Genomic DNA, 17,496 nt, shown 5'->3' with positions numbered 1-17,496 from the left:
TATCACTCATTTGCTCATTTCTATATCAATTACTTTGATAAAATACACATTTTGTTATGTGCAAATGGCTTTAGATACCTATTAGGTCCATAAATTACCATATAGTATATATTCAACACAAAAAAACAGTGACAATTTGTTGTTGACAAAGGACAGCTGAACATATAAAGGGCCCCATTACCTTCAGTACCTTAGGTCCTCATCAAACCTAAATCCGGTCCTGCCCAGAAGTATATTAAGGACAGAATTTGCAATGGAGAACTTTCTTCTACAACCATAAGGTTCTTGACTAGTGGCTACCGTCCAGAAGATCATAAGCACCACAGCTAAATAATGGAATGGCAGGTTCTGATCTTAGAAAAGAGACATGTGATCCTTTTGATTTTCCCTTGGTTCCTTTGCATAGTGATGTCCATGCACTGCTGCCTTTTAAATCACAGCCTTAACCACTGATTTATTATTATCATGATAAAAATTCCAACCTACAACAAATATCTCTGAAAGGTCACATATCCAAATAGAATGCGGGTGTAAAATTACTGCCATACTTATTCTACAAATTAGAGTCTCTTGCTACTTTTCCTTTCAGTTTTTAATCTCACGGAGCTGACATTTTCAAGTGTTTTGCATCATTCATTAAGACAGAAATTGACACAACAGAGTTTATTTTTTGCCTTGTTGCCTTTTAGACAGCATTTCTATTAAGTGTACCATTTAGACTTTGAGTTGGGGGGGGGGACATAATTAAAATATGACTTGTAATGACCTGCTGCTTAATTTGTGGTTTGATTAGAAAATGTAGTTTCAACTTTACAGAATTCATTTAGCAAAATCTACTCTGCTAGATAGTTTTAATTATGTTAAAACCCTTCGCATCAAATTTTGGTTAATTTGCCGATCAACATTTTCACTCTCTCTGTGGTGGTATAATAATTAAAGTAGCGATTGTAATTGATGGATTGTTGTCTTGGACAAACATATCATATTCTGCTCTCTTTGACTATGCCCACAGTGTTCTTAATCTTTTCTTTTTTCCTTCAGTTGTCTTCTGAGTGTTAATCTCTCAAAGCTTCTGTTTGCTTGCTTTGTAGTTTCAGAACTAATGATCATAACTTCAGCACCAGACGGGCAGATAGTCCAAGAGTTTCCAAGCTCCATATTATGTGACTTAATAAACACCAAATAGCTTGTTCATAGTGGGACCTAGAATGATAAATTACATCCAGCAAATTAAGTCACCGAAGTCCTTGTTTAGAAAAAGTGCAAAAGAATCAGCACTATCTAATTTATTTTATATACTGCTACATATTCATAAAATATATAAGAGCAATTTACAACAGAAGCTTATAAGACCATGCAGTAAAAACCACATTAAAAAATAAGAAGTTTAAGAAGTTAGTTGGGTTTAGATTGCTGGGAATGTATTGAGGTTGCCTTGGGCAAGTCAACACTTCTTGGCTCATTTTAAATAGGATTACATCTCTGTTTGGGACCAACTTCTCACATCTAATCCTTGATTGATAAATAAAATAATCTAAGTCATTATGCCACTACCTAATTAAAGTACATCTCAAGGTTGCTGCTGGGAGTTGAAGGAAACATTTGCAACTTTCTGACAGTTCATATTCTGTCATTTTGAAAGTAGAGATAGATCAACACATTAAAAAAAAGTCTTATGGATCAATTATTTTAGTTATCCTATTTCACAGTCAAAGTAGTCTGTATTTTAACAGATTTTATTAATGAGCATATAGCCATGTTCAGCTTTAGGCTAGTAGTGATTGTGGGTTTTTAAAGAGCAACAAACCATGATCTCTGTTTTACACATAGTGGGAACCCAAGTCTTCCTGGTTTGTGTATCTGACTCACACAAGTGGAAGAGTGAGAATAGAATGATCAAAGAGTGTGCACTTATACACCACTTGTTCACAGTAAACTAGGAAGTCTCATTACATGCCAATCATAAGATAAATTGAATCTGACCAAATAGCCCTATTCCACTGACATTTAAACCTGAAACTCAATGGAATTTAAGTTAAATCAATAAGACAAAACTCACTTTTCATGCAAGGAATCCATCCTGAGATGTGACTGTAGGCTTCATATTAGGTCAGGCATAGGAAAACTCGGCCCTCCAGATGTTTTGGGACTACAACTCCCATTATCCCTAGCTAACATGACCAGTGGTCAGGGATGATGGGAGTTGTAGTCCCAAAACATCTGGAGGGCCAAGTTTGCCTATGCCTGTGTTAAGTAGATTCTGTTTATACTATTTTGTGATGCTCAGAAACAAAGCTCAATGAGAACAGAGCAGTTAGCAGCAGTTTTCCAGCCTTTCTTAACAGATATAGATTTAAATATAAATGTTATCATATAAAAACGATTTATTTGATATTAAAATTATTTATGTGAATATAAAGATTACCTAGAAATAGAAAAGTATTATATTTCAAATACTGACATTTATATTCAGTGTTCTCCAGAATACTTATAATTAAGGCAAAGCACCTAATAACCTAAACGAGCAGGTCTTGTTCAAAATTTTAATTAATATGTTATCTAAGGTAGATGTAAACCTCATCAGGTTATACTGTCAGTGTTAACTTCTTCTCCATACGTTTTGTGTTACATTATACATTGCAATATATACAACATTCTTTTAATTTGAAACCTAAACGATCCCCAAGGGAAACACTGATGATGTTCACATAATCGCTTACCTAATCCTTGGAAGGGAATAGCTAAACATGTTCATATTTACCTGTATTGATTTTGTGACTGTGCCTTCCAAGGCCCGAACCCAATTCACATATTTTACTTAACTCTGTACATTTCGTAGGTAAAGCTGTCGGGAAGATTTCTGAAGCAGCAAATCCCACCCCAAAGACTCGGCCTCTTGAGGCACTTGAGCCTGGAACTGCACACACAGTTCGACTAGTAACTAAGAATTGGGTTGATAATAATAGCATTTCTGCAGATGTAATAGACACCAGGGGGAGAGGTGAGAATTTTCTAAGGCCTCTAATATGGCCATTCTTTTTGCAAAGCAAATTTTAGCAATATCATTGCAAGTTGCTTCAGATAGAGAGCATTATATAAACACATTTGGAGAATACAGACCCACTGCCAACAATCTCATTGAGATTTCTACCATCGACTTCAACAGAAGCAACGCTCACTCAACTCACAATTCTCAAGCCACTCTCTGTTGAGGAATTTCAGGCCGGGCCTTGGCCATAAAGGCTTCTGCTGATGGAACCAGAGATCAAGCAGTGAGTCAGTTCCATTTGTGAGCTGCTTCCTTCTTCAGGAGGACCTTGAGTCATGAGGTCCATCCCAAGCAGGCAAGCTGTATGAGGCCAGGCATACAGAAATATTGCCGAGACTATAGAGGAGGTGACATTTTGTAGTCAATACCCTTTTGTCTTGTGGGTGGTTATTCTTATCACATCTTTGCTTTAGGCAGCTAAAGTTTGCAAATGGTTTTATCTGTGACTAGAGTCATCCTACTCCATCGGTGGTGATGCAGCGAAGAGAAGAGCAATCCTATATTGAATGGGGGGGGGGGTGAGATTTAAGTAGTGGATGACCCACCATTGCCAAAGCCCTGCCACCTCACCTTTTGCTACGGTGGAAAGGGCTTGCATCTTTTTGCCTGCATTAAAAAAACAACCAAATCCCTCACATTGAAACCAATAAGAGATCAGGTAATTATAACTGTGTCAGACTGGTATTATTATTATTATTATATAAATTTGTATACCCATAGACCTCAGGGTAGTTCACAACACAAGGCGCTCAGTTAAGGGGCTCAGTCAATTGGCATATATGAAAAACAAAGAGGGCTGGATCCAGCAGATTCAAGGCCACCTAGAGAGCCAGTGTGGTGTAGTGGTTAAGAGCGGTAGTCTCGTAATCTGGGGAACCGGGTTCGCATCCCAGCTCCTCCACATGCAGCTGCTGGGTGACCTTGGGCTAGTCACACTTCTTTGAAGTCTCTCAGCCCCACTCACCTCACAGAGTGTTTGTTGTGGGGGAGGAAGGGAAAGGAGAATGTTAGCCGCTTTGAGACTCCTTAAAGGGAGTGAAAGGCGGGATATCAAATCCAAACTCCTCCTCTTCTTCTTCTTCTTCTTCTTCTTCTTCTTCTTCTTCTTCAGAATGCCCTGTTTTGCCCTCTAGCACTGATGGAACACTGAAGGCAGTACATCACAACCTAGAGAGTTTTCTGCAGCCACTCTTGGAAAGTCTCCAGTATAGGCAGCAAGCAGAGTTCCACCTCGCTAATGGAATCACTCTTCTGTAAAGTTCAAACACCATTCAGTTAGCCTTATGCAGAGGTTAAGGGTAGTCTCCTTGCTTTTGTAGCTTTCCCTAAGCTCAGTCTCCCATAAAACTCACTTGTACCAGCGTAGGTGAGTCCGGCGCTGGCCGATTTCCATTTGTACTCCAGAGTGAGTGGCTTGAGAATTACAGTCTAGATTTAAAATGCTGCTCCACACATTGCATTGCCAAGAAGGGTGAAAGTGAAATGATTTTTAAAATGTTGAATGTGTATTATCTACAGACTTTAGCTGCTATGCCCATTCCCCAGTGGGTAGGTCTCTTACTCCTTGCATCTTAAATGCAGCTAGCTAAGCACTTGCATGTGTTCTGTATACTTTTTAACTCTGTCTCTATTCCAAAAACTGCTTTTGCATGACAGGCTTACCTAAGATCTGTATTGGCTTTCCTATTTGGCATGAATCTCTTTAATCAAAATCTTTGTTGGAATTCTCATTCCAGAGATCAGTTGCGTGTGCTGCAAACTATTTCTTTGCCTTTAATATAAATGTTGATCCTCAGTTCTGTCCCACTTGGAATGATGGAATCCGTTCCTCTATAGCAAAAAGTGTTTCATGCAGAATCAGTTTTAAAATGCATCTTTTAAGTTATTGTAAATGAGAATATAATGATTTGGATATTCTTCTTTTCTGATGCACGTACTTTCCCCTCATTTCTCTCATTTGAAGCATCCATTGGGATTTATGAAAGAATCTCTACGCAAGGCTGGTTTATTGGACTGATGGGTGCCATTGCTCTTCTGACTTTATTGTTGCTCACAGTCTGCTTTGTTAAAAGGAACAAAGGAGGGAAATACTCAGGTAAACCGTGCTTGTGCTCTCCAAACTGAATACACCTCATCTAACTCATGCTCAAAGCACTGTTAGACTGCCAGAAGCTCCATGATCCCCTCTAAGAAATGGTGCTCTGTGGGTCCATTCCAGCCACTGAGAGGCCTTGCAGAATTTCTGGAAGTGAGCCTTCCTCTCTGTTGTCCCATCCCTTTATCCCAAGGTAAGTCTTCCAAAGGGAAGATGGGAACTCCAATAGGGAGTCTATGAGAAGAATCAATCACAGCTTGTAAGGTAAAGGTAAAGGGACCCCTGACCATTAGGTCCAGTTGTGGCCGACTCTGGGGTTGCGACGCTCATCTCGCTTTACTGGCCGAGGGAGCCGGCGTACAGCTTCTGGGTCATGTGGCCAGCATGACTAAGCCACTTCTGGTGAACAAGAGCAGCACATGGAAACGCCGTTTACCTTCCCGCCGGAGTGGTACCTATTTATCTACTTGCACTTTGATGTGCTTTCGAACTGCTAGGTGGGCTGGAGCAGGGACCGAGCAACGGGAGCTCACCACGTCACGGGGATTCGAACCGCAAACCTTCTGATCGGCAAGCCCAAGAGGCTCGGTGGTTTAACCCACAGCGCCACCCGCATCCCAATCACAGCTTGTAGTTAGTGCCAAATTTGAAAGGTGCTGCATTCAAGCCCAGTTTGCCAGGGAAGGCTCCAGCTTCTTCTTCTGCAGCCATATCATACCTGCTCACAATGTCACATATGAGCAGAGCAAATGGAATTTGCAGAGAACAACTGAGAAAGTCTTATCTCTCTTTCTGTACAGTGAAAGAAAAAGAAGATTTGCATCCAGATCCCGAAGGCCAATCCATAAAAGATGAAATCTTCGGTGAATATAGGTTAGTGTGTGCTTATAGCTCTTTGCATTGAACTATCGATTGGAATGTCTTTTAATAAAAACAACACAAGCAATCATTTTTCAGAGGAAATCTTGTGAGATCCTACATTGGCATGAAATGCATCTAGAATACTAAAGTTCACACACATTTTGATGAAGGAAAATGGCTGGTGGAATGGTTCTTCATTGTGAATTGTTTCTTGTCTAGATCTCTAGATATATTAAAGGTGGTTTTATTTCCAGATTGGGCACTTACTGTTGGTGACAAAGAAAAAAATAGGTATAGAAGGAGGATTTCCTGGATGCCAAGATCCAGGTTTGGGGGAAGTACTCTTTGGTAAGAGAACCCAAGCAGAGATTTAAAATCATAAAACATGTAGCAAGGTAAAGCATAGAAATATAGGCTGTTAGACCTTTAAAATATGTCCTTGTGAGTTCCAAAACTTTCTTCTTCCCTTAGCATAGAAAAGACCACACTTTTGGTAAGTTAAAAATGGTTTACTTACAAAGTCTCCAAAGTGAAAGTTCCTAAATTATTGGTATAAGAACACAAAAGTGGCTTGTAAAAGCCATGCAGTCTGAGCTTGGGGCATTTATCTCATAAGCAGGTCTTGTTGGTATTATATAATTCATAGAATTCTACAAAACTGCTTAGTTGTTTTCTATAAGCTGGAGAAACTCAACAAAAATGCCGTGCAGATTTCCCGCTATGCACAAGGACAATCCCTTCCATAACAGAAACAAATGAATGGGGTCTCTGTTTGAAATTTGCCACACTGTTGTGAGCAATGCAAGTTATTATACGTATTAAAATCTATGTCAACCTTATGTAATGACTGTTTCCTGATCCAGCAAACCAGCTGTTCCTCATGGTGAATTTAAAAGGTTTCTGACTAAATCTAAATGATCCACCTAAGGTACAAAACCACATAATGTACCATTTACAAGTTCTGCATAATTCCTTGTATATTTAATTTTTAATGCTTTCTTAATGGGACAGATAATTAGAAAGGTAAGCAAGTCATGCAGGTGGTATCTTTCAGTCCGCAGGTAAAGTATCAGGTTCACCTCCATGCCTTGATTATCCCTCTAACATTGGTATCTTCTTCCCTTTCCTTGGTTTCTGCTCAAAGGGGGATGTGTCAGACTTACCTTCCCATTTATTCCTTCTTCCCTTCTCTTCCTACTTTCTGAGTAGAAATTGCTCCTCCAATTCAACAATATTTGCACCAATTTGGGTGATCTAAGAATCTTTATTACCTTGTTGTAACTTAAAAGTAAATAATGTTATATAGACAAGAGTGTAGTGAAAGGATATCTGTAACCCAGGAACTTGTGTCAAGGAAAAATAAAACCAAGCAAGTGAAAGATTCAATCATATAGATCAGGAATGGGAAATCTGTGATCCTCCAGATGTTGCTGGACTCCAGCTTCCATGAGCCCTAGCTCAGGGATGATGGGAGTTGTAATCTGACAACATCTGGAAGGCCACCAGTTCCCTGATCGATTGTTTTCCTCAAGAAGCTTCCATGGTTCACAGAGTTATTAAAATAAGCAAATTTAAAATGTAAGTAGATCATGCTGGATCCTATTTAAATATCTAATTTCCTTTTTACTTGGATGAACCATCAGCTTCCAAAACTAAGCTATAATTGTAATTGTGCCAAAATCTGTCCTCTGGCTTTTTGTTTTTTGCTTTCTTCCCCTGTAAAGGAGACTTATTTGTTTTTCTTCCACTTAGTCAGGACACTTTAGAATTTCTTTGCATTTCTGTATCATGGTGTGGTGGTTAAGGGTGGAGTCTTTGTTTTTCATTCCAGAAAACATTTCCTTAGCATTCTGCAGCCACCCCAGCTGCTCATACTTCCTGATGTGAAAAAACCTACATGGGCAGAGCACTTGGCTATCGAGCACCTAGGTTTGCTGTGCTGGCTGATTTTGTTTTTTCAAGTTCTTCTCTTTCTTTCCCTTTCTCAAAAACACTTTCTGCCCTGATTTCTTTAAAAGTAAAAAGACTTCAAGGTAAAAGAACAATCACGGACACTATCTCCCCTCCTTCTATTTAAAGACATCATGGGATTTTTCAGGAAGTGCAAGCACTTAGGAAGGTTGCAGGATGCAGAACACAGGAGACATGATTTGCAGAAAGAAAGAAATGACACTCAGAAAACCCCTTGGCCATCTCGGAATAGGCAAACTAAAATTGACAGTGTTCTTGCTCCAAATAGTTTTCCCAATTGCTCTTTTCCCTTGATGTGGCTATGTGGAAAATGCCTGTTTGTGCTTCTCATCCATGCTTCTCCTTTTATAGTGACAGCGATGAAAAGCCACTCAAAGGGAGCCTGCGGTCTCTTAACATGGACATCAAAACTGCAGAAAGCGCTGACAGTTTGGTGGATTATGGAGACGGGGACCACAGAATGTTCAACGAAGATGGCTCTTTTATTGGAGCTTACACGGGCTGCAAGGAAAAAGCATCGGTTGAAAGCATTGGCAGTTCTACAGCAACCTTCCCTCTCCATGCATAAGATGTTAGCATGAATAATTCATTTCAGATCACCATATTTATCGTTTACTAGCCATCAAATATCATACAGGTCAGACGTAGGCTGCAGGAAAGTTCAAGACCTTGACATCCGGCCTATGTAGAAATAGGCGGTTGACTTCGAAAGCTGGTTTTTGAGACTCTTCTTCCTCAAGGCGCGGTGGTTTTCAGTTAGTTAAAATGTGACTCAGACCTACAGTTTGGTAAGATATATGCCACTCAGTCTGACCAAAACCATGGCTACTTCAGTGTTATATATGTATATAGGGATCTGGTGCCCTCCATGTTTCTTACGACCCAGTCCTTTAGATATGTGTGGCTGCAACGGCACTCAAACAGCTGACACTAAAATGTTTACTATGGCGTCTTTGGTTTCGATGGTGGGTCACAGGAGTCCTCCTGCACTGCCTCTCAGATGCAATCGCATTTTAAAAAGTGACTACCAATTACTGGATGCTTAGGATTGTGCTGGCATGACACACCCTGGGTTGGCCAATGTCAGATAGGATGCTGTCTGACCAAATCATTGCCAGCCCTGCCTCTGCTAAACCCACCTGGTGCTCAGTTCTCTGCTGCACGGCAACACTATGCCATGCCAGTGTATTGCATTTGCAGATGGTGTGCTAACACTGACCCACAGTAGCAATGTGGCATCTTGTATCCAGAACGATCCCAGTGCAATGTACTCTACTACTCACCCACTCAATTCCGAATGTTTGTTGGCACACTATAGCTAAAAGGATTGGACCTTAAATTAGAACTTCCTTTGTTTCTCATTGCCTTTGTATAAACATTTCAAAGCCCATTTTCTAATACTATCATAACCCCGGTACTTACAGGGATCAGACTCCGGGCAGAGAAATCAACAGTTACTTATAGTAAAGTCCTACACACTAAAGAGAGAGAGAGAGAATTCTAAATAAATGCATTCCAAATGCTACATTATTTAATGTCCTAAAGGCAACTTCCCCAATGATTATGGAATTCGTATTCCGTGTTGATGGCAGGGGCTTCGAAATGCAGCATGATCTACCTTCTGCCAAACTTCCTGAAACATTGGATTAAAAGTTTTTCTCCTCTTTTTGACCACTAGCTGGTGCTCTTTCTTTATGAAATCAGCTGCAAGAGCTTTCTTCTGGCTGGGGAAAGCACAATTGATTCAGAGCAATTGAGCTCCAGTCGGTTCAGGGAGGGTATAGGTTCTCCGACTGCTTAGCACCCCTTTTAAGCAAAGTGCTGCCTTTTGAAGCAAACTGGGTTTATCAGTACCCTAGCTGTATATTTGTACACCCACACACCTTTTTGTACATATTCTGTTTATATTGTTGGAATGGGGGCAAGACACACTTTTTTTGTTGCTGCTGTTGTTCTGGGTTTTTTTTTTTTGCAGCAAAACACAATGGTTTCTGGGACCATGGAACTGAGGATCAACTGGGTTTCTCTTGTCAAGTCCAGTTTTATATGAATGAGGTACATTTTTCATACAAAACATGTTGAGAAGCATTTCTGCTGTACTCAATTTCCCCCCTCCTGTTACACACACACACACACAATCCCCCAAGGAATATTTTAAAATTCATTGCAGGCACAGCTTATGTGCTACTGAATCAAAGGAAATGTCATTACTGAAAAAAGTCTTTTATATATTATTATTATTATTTAGTCCCAGCAGAGTTGTCTATTTGGGCTTGTAGAGCAACTGTTACCCAGTACTAGAATTATTCCAGTGAGTTTTATGCACACGTGGTCAGGTTAATGACAATGATATTGGAGGCTGCTGCATGAAAAATTATCCCAGGGTGAGATATCTCAGCATTTTGTGTGAACATATAGTCAGTTTGTTATTCAACCTTTCCCCATATTATTTGGTAAGCATTTACATATACATACTGATAAATCTGGTGCATGCATTTTAAAAAATAAATTCTGAGCATGTACAAATATGATGGTACTATTGTTCTCTTTTGAGGTGATTATGGAATTTAACAAATAGTGATGGAGAACTAGCTCCGCTTACTCCAGGGCGGACTCAGAATCTTCATAGGGCTTCAGTTTAGTGCAATGGGCATCCCAGTTGGCAACACTTCAGTCAGTTACTTTGGGGGGATTATTAGAGCATTTGGTGCCAAGATGACTGAGATAATTTAGGCTCTTATAACAGTTCACACAGGTAGTTCTTTTGGCCTGTTCCACAGGTGACAGAGGAGACTGCGTCACCAAGATTGGCTGTGTGTTATCGTTTATCAACTTAAAATCTGGCAGGGAGTGAGGAAGCTTGTGTCATTCCTTCAGTGGTATTTTGGAAAGTAGTAAAACCTGAACTAGATACACAGACACAGCAATGCCTTCCTTGTGCAAATGCCACAGAGGAAAAATCTGAGCCAAAGTCTCATGTGCCTTCTTTAGAGGGACTGAGGAGCTGGATGGATGCAAAGCATTCAATGCCCTTCAGGGCCCACCATATGATGTGGAAATTTGCTAGTCCTCACGGACTCAAAACGTGAGGCTGACCTCCCAATGTGGGTACAAAAATCTGCTGGGGGGACGGGACACAAAAGCCCTGTTAAGGCATTCAGTTACCTGGGAGCACCTTGTTGACCATCACATAACAGCAGTATGTATCAGACTTTTTACAAATGCTTTATGATGCTATGGCAATATCCCTTCTGTTTCCCATTTATCATATGAGTGCTTTTATCTATTCCAATTTTTCCTTCAGAAGGTGTAAACCTTAATGTCACATCTCAAAGCTAGAAGAAAACATAAAATGCCAAAAGAAAGTGCACAATGAAAATGTTTAAAAAATTGCATTGAATTGTTTAATATGTGTTAGCTGAATATTAATGAATAGTGTGAGATTTTTTTTCCAAGTCTGCCTATTAATATCTTTCCATTGACACGCTCTAAAGACTTCTTTAAAAACAACATGAAACTCCTGAACATTCCTGGACATTCTCTTGAGCAAGAGAGGGAGGGAGTTGTGAAAAAGAAATATTATTGTTTTCCAGTACGAGCTTAATAGTTGAAGCCAGAATACATGCTGTGATTTTAGCAGCGATGTTGTTTCCCCCCACAATAAGTGTAAATTTGAGGTGACAGCAGAGTTGATTTATCATCTTAAAAGCAGAGGTTATGTTGAACCTCTTTCTGCATTCAGAAATATAAAATTCCGGTAATATTAAATATTTGCCACTTGATATGCAGAGCTGATAAATTGACATTGCATACTTAGATTTTCAGAAAGCTTATGTGAAAGGGATGGGCCATACTTGGAAACTTCTTTTCTTCATGTGATTCCTGCCCCAAGTCTACAGATTTGAAACTGTCAGGATAAACCCAATTGTATTCTGCATAGCCTGAAACAGCTAGCCACTGGAAAAACACAGTGAGAGCCGGTATATAAGCTACAATTGGTCCCAATATCTTACTACGTCCACCACAAATCACTATATGACTGAATAACATATTTGGAAAATATAGTTGCCATGCAAAATTAAAATTATATCTAAAAAGCATCTCATGGTGATTTACAATGTGAAATTGGCCTAAGATTACAAAACGATATGGCTTTAAGGGTTTCAAACTGTACAAATAATGCAACATAGTAGATAACACATCATAAGCCACTGCTTACTGGAAAGGAAGAAATAATTAATTCTTCTTTGTTTCATTATAATTTATAAAGATTGTACGGAAAGCGTTTCAATAATAGAGTAGTTCTAGCAATATCCGTGAGATTATATAGCAGCTGCTTTGAGGATTTTGATTTGTTTCGGAGCTCTTTTCCATAGGATGTGGACCCACGCTATGTTTATAGAAAAAGAAGTGCCAGAACTCTTGTTCCCTTATAATGGTAATGGCGCCCACTTGAAAGGTGCCAGAATTGAGTTCTGCTGAGTTCCAGCTGAAAAAAACAGTCCTGTTATGGACCCATGGTTGTGCAGAAATGGTCCAATTGCCATCTTCCTAAAATTCCATTGACTTGGCAACAGAGCAGGCCTTCTCAGACTAGGATTTGTTTCAGTTGGAATATTAAGTCTTTCACCTCTGAACGTGCAATCATGTGCAGACTCCTGTGGAGGTAAACTGTCTTAAACCAAACCCTGTTCAGGTATCTGCCTCCCCACATTCAATTAGAATCATATTAAAAAGAAAGCCCTGTCTCCTCTTATCATGTACTCACATGTTGTTGGTAAAATTTCTCCAGTGAGTAGCCTGTTCTGCATGACGGAGGCTGCATAATATATTGAATGCAAACTCCTGGGTAGAAACTCAGGGAGTGCAGGATGAGTGCAGGTTAGTTAAAAGTGTGACATTGGAGGTTTATTTGCAAATCATCCCTATGCACAAATGGGAGACAGGGTGGCTGCAGATCAGGGTTCTGAATTGTTTAGACCAACTGCAAGTACAGAACAGGCTGCCCACAGCAGAATTTGCTCCTCCAACACATGGGGGGGGGGGGGTTGATGGAGTCAAGGAAGGACATGGCAACCATGAAACTTTTTTCAGAGTAAACAGGATTACACTATAAATCTGCCATTCAGAGTCTTAAATGTTTACATGTCAGTCCCATTCCTATTCACCTCAAGTCTCCAAATTTGGGATCATCTGTAATTTTTCAGCTTTTCCACAGAATTGGTCAGAGCCAAAGCATAGAATTTGTTTTTATATATACATATATACACATTTCTTCATGGGGAAAAAAAAAAGATGGGGACATGAATACCAGGCGCATACTGTTACTTTTTGAAATCAATGTTAGTGGAGGTTTATTAAGGCTTAGAAAAGTGTGTTTGTATTGTAGTTGCTGTTTGTATCATGCCGATGTATATGTATGGTTTAAAAAAAAATATTTTCATTCTACATGAATTTCAACTTTGCTAATAAAAGTTTGACTTGATGTAATCTTCAAAAGCCTGACATGAGGTATCCTCTTATCCTATGAAATATGAGAGTAGCACAATTTTTTGATGGCTCTCAGCACTCCCAGAGCCAGGCAATTCCATCTATGAAAATATGTGACCAAATATTGCTGTGTGTGTATTTTACAGTTGAACACCATGCCTGGAATTTTCTTCCAAAAAGATCTACCAATAAGCCCATCTTCGATCTTGGGACCCCTGTTCTCATCACAGAACTATGCTCTCCATTGTGGTTTAACAGACAATCACACTTTGCAGGGAACTCTAGATATTGTAGCTCTAGGAATAGTGGTCTCTTTACAAGTTTCAGCATGCTTAACAGACTACAGTGCCCAGGATTCTGCTGTTAAAATGGAAACATAGTGTTCTCAATGGATGCAGATGTGGTGTTAGAAAGAAGCCACTGTTCATGGTAATGGTTCCTCATAAAACTGGGAGTTTTGACGCTTTGAAAATATTTGCGAGATTTCCCCAATTCCCTCCAAATTCACTAATTAGGAAAGAGGCAGGGAAATGTTACAGGGGATTTCATAAGACCCCAAAAGTCTCCGAAGCAAAGAAACTAAAAAGCAAATGACAGACACTGTGCAAGGGGGGAAATAAATATATATATGTAAAATCTGACCAGCAGGCTGTTGTGAACTGCAAACTGAGCCATGATACTTATTGGACTGATGGGAAATGGGAAGATGATGCCATTCAATTTGCAACCAATGCTTAGCTCCTTCACCTCAGTCCCCAATTCACTTGCAGCATTCTTCTCACTTGTGTTATCAAACAATTCCTCTGCGCCACGCACCCATCTCTCTGCGACTGTGCATTTAATGTTTTCGACCTTTTTACCTTCATGAACTAAACACGCACAGAGGCCAAACCATCGTGCAAATACAAATGCACCTTGGAAAGGTATTAACCTTTCAGGGAGGTCTCAAGGGCATTTGAAATTTTGCCATTACTATTCATATTCCACATATAATGAGATTGATACTTTTCTCAGTATCATAATGGGGAGAGGAAAAAACTCACAATCATGTGCTCCACTGGGCTGAGAATAAAGATGCTACTTCCACCTTCAGATACTGAAAGCGCAGAGGTTCAGATTCATTGCAATATCATATGCTCCATGACTGACTGAAACCAGGAGATGAGGAGAAATGGCGGCAGAGACACAAAGTTAGGAGTGCAATATGGAACCATAAGATCCAGCCTGAGGGACTCAGAATGAGTCAAAGTGCCATCTTGTTTACTTTGCCAGCAAGGGGATTCCAGCTGACCCCTGTCTAAAACATGGGAGTAAATTACAGTGAGGGGTTGGCACTGCTCTAACAGAGAGGTACAAAAGAACATAAGAATAGCCTACTGGATCAGACAAAGGCTCATCTTGTGCAGCATCCTGTTCTCATAGTGACCAACCAGATGTCTGTGGGAAACCAGGGAGCAGAACATGAGCACAAGAGCCCTCTCCCCTCCTGCAGTTCCCAGCAATTGGTATTCAGAAGCATAGCTGCCTCCCGACTGTGGAGGCCAAGCATAGCCATCATGGCTTGTAGCCATTGATAGCTCTCTCTCTCTAAGAGCCAGTTTGGTGTAGTGGTTAAGAGCGATAGACTCGTAATCTGGTGAACTGGGTTCGATTCCCCGCTCCTCCGCATGCAGCTGCTGGGTGACCTTGGGCCAGTCACACTTCTTTGAAGTCTCTCAGCCTCACTCACCTCACAGAGTGTTTGTTGTGGGGGAGGAAGGGAAAGGAGAATGTTAGCCACTTTGAGACTCCTTCGGGTAGTGATAAAGCGGAATATCAAATCCAAACTCTTCTTCTTCTTCTCTCCCCATGACTTTCTCTAATCCTCTTTTAAAGTCACCCAAGGTGGTGGCCATCATTGCCTCCTGGGGGAACGGGTTCCATAGTTTTACTCTGCGCTGTGCATCATTGGATGTCCACAAGTCCTGGTGTTATGAGTATTTCTCTATCCACTTTCTTTATAAATGTCTTATCATGCTGTCTCTGGCTCACCTTTTCTCTAAACTAAAATGTCCCAAACACTGCAGTCTTTCTCCCTAGAGGAGTCGCTCCATACCCCTGATCATTTTGGTGACCCTTTTCTGAAACTTTTCCAACCCTACAATGTCATTTTAGAAGTGAGTTGCCCAGAATTGTAAACAGTACTCTAAATGTGTTTGCACCATAGATTTGTATGACGGCATTATAATATTGACTGGTTTATTTTCAATTCCTTTCCTAATCATTCCTAGCATGAAATTTGCCTTTTTCGTGGATGCCACACACTGGGTCAACATCTTCAGCAAGCAATCTGCTATGACCCCAGGGTCTTGCTCCTGTTTTGTCACCTGCAGTACATATCCAGTGAGCATATATGTGTAATTCAGATTTTTTTGCTCAAACATGCATCACTCTACACTTATTTACATTGAATTGCATTTGTCATTTTACTACTCATTTGCTCAGTTTGGTGAGGTCCTTTTGGTGCTTTTGGAAATCACGTCTTTGTTTTAACAACCCTGAATAATTTAGTGTCATCAACAAACTTGGCCACTGCCCTGCTCACACCTGACTCTGGAACAAGTTATGAACAAGTTGAAAAGCACAGGTCCCAATACCAATCCTTAGGGGACTCCACTTTCTACTCTTCATTTGGAAAACTGTGCATTTATTTCTGTTCTTTGCTTCCTTCAACTTAACCAATTCCTGATCCACAAGATCCTCTTATTCCTTGACTGCTAAGCTTACTCTTGGGAGTAGGGTCAAGGGAGTAGGGTCACCATTTCTCATGTGCAGGTATACTTGTAATTGATCTAACTAGAGCCACAATTTCATTAATTTGAAATATACCAGAGATCTAGTGCAACGGGACTTCAGACACTAAGAATGTTGGCAATGCAACTATGCCTTGGGTGTGGGAGAGATAATGTATTGCCTACATTATCTGGCCTGTCTGGCTTGTCTGGCCACACCTTTTCAGGTGACCTTCTTGTGGGAGACTTCCTGAGCAAGCTGGACATCAGTTCTCAGAACAGTCAGACATATGCCGGTTCCCATAAGTCCTTACAGGGACCACTGAGACTGAAACCAGGCCTGCTGGGCTCCCACCAGCACTTGCCACTGCCATCCTCCCTCTCCTCCATTGTCATGAAATGACTTGCTCTTATTGGTGATGGGAGGTGGCCATTTTTTAAGTCCCATGGCAACGTTGTGCATTACTGACTCCACCTGTCAGGATACTGTCAGCGGCTCCTGGCTGGTTGTCCGGGAAAGTATAAAGACAAGGAAAAGTTTCTTAAAGTCCTTTTTTATTTCATACTTTATAGAGAGAGGCTATAGACCCCAGCCTCTTGGATAATGGCATTGTCCTGAGTGAATTTCCCTTCCCCTTCTCTCCTACTTCCTCATTCATTGTCATCATCATCTCCTCTACGGGTGCTTCTGAGTGCCCTCTGTCTTCAAGCTCTTTGCTCTCCTACTCATAAGGCTCACTGGCTTCTGGGAGATGGAGGGTCTGGAATGCTTTCTAATGATAATGTGTCGGCCATGTATTGCTCTTCCATGATTTCCCAACTTTCCCCCTCATCTGCCTCTGAGCTGTGACCTCCCTCAAACCCCTGTTATAGTTCTATACTGTCTTCCTCTTCCTCCTACCTGGAAGTGTCAGGATGGGGGAGGGCAGTTGCCACCACTCCTCCTCTGCCAAGTCCCCGACACCACCATTGTCACCACCACAGCTGGATGAACCCGCCAGTCCACCCAGAGAAGGAGAATATGAGTGGCAGCTGCAGCAGGATCACTAATGGTGTTCCTTTTCCTGCCCTAAGACCCCACAGCCCTTAGAAGCTGGCCTAGAAATCACCCTTCAGAACATGGGAAGCTGATTTATACTGAGTCAGACCATTGGTCTATTTAGCTCAGTATGGTCTACGTTGTCTTGCAGCAGCTCATCAGGGTTCCAGGAAGAAGACTCTCCCAAGACTAACTGGAGATGCTGAGGGTTGAACTTTGG

General features: G+C 40.8%; 1 protein-coding gene and 1 long non-coding RNA gene across 7 annotated transcripts in view; both read left to right on the top strand.

The window, feature by feature from the left end:
* Nucleotides 1-13,475, top strand: part of LOC308471680 — a 591,928-nt gene extending 578,453 nt beyond the window's left edge. The window contains exon 2 of the long non-coding RNA XR_013983068.1: nt 12,207-13,475. This is a non-coding gene — a long non-coding RNA (uncharacterized lncRNA). The remainder of the gene's footprint in view (nt 1-12,206) is intronic.
* Nucleotides 1-13,475, top strand: part of CHL1 (cell adhesion molecule L1 like) — a 203,485-nt gene extending 190,010 nt beyond the window's left edge. For 5 of the 6 annotated variants that reach the window (XM_080995642.1, XM_080995639.1, XM_080995641.1 and 2 more), the window contains 4 exons: nt 2,840-3,001; nt 5,013-5,144; nt 5,945-6,017; nt 8,328-13,475. In XM_080995642.1, the coding sequence (XP_080851768.1) occupies nt 2,840-3,001; nt 5,013-5,144; nt 5,945-6,017; nt 8,328-8,544 (584 nt within the window). In that variant the 3' untranslated portion in view covers nt 8,545-13,475. The remainder of the gene's footprint in view (nt 1-2,839; nt 3,002-5,012; nt 5,145-5,944; nt 6,018-8,327) is intronic. The other variant, XM_080995644.1, reaches the window with a different exon arrangement.
* Nucleotides 13,476-17,496: the final 4,021 nt, after the last annotated feature.

The sequence above is a fragment of the Podarcis pityusensis genome, assembly GCF_964106645.2.
Source record: "Podarcis pityusensis genome assembly, chromosome: 2".
Lineage (NCBI taxonomy): Eukaryota > Metazoa > Chordata > Lepidosauria > Squamata > Lacertidae > Podarcis > Podarcis pityusensis.
The sequence above is the reverse complement of the archived record's forward strand: the minus strand, read 5'-3'. Positions and strand labels throughout refer to the sequence as shown.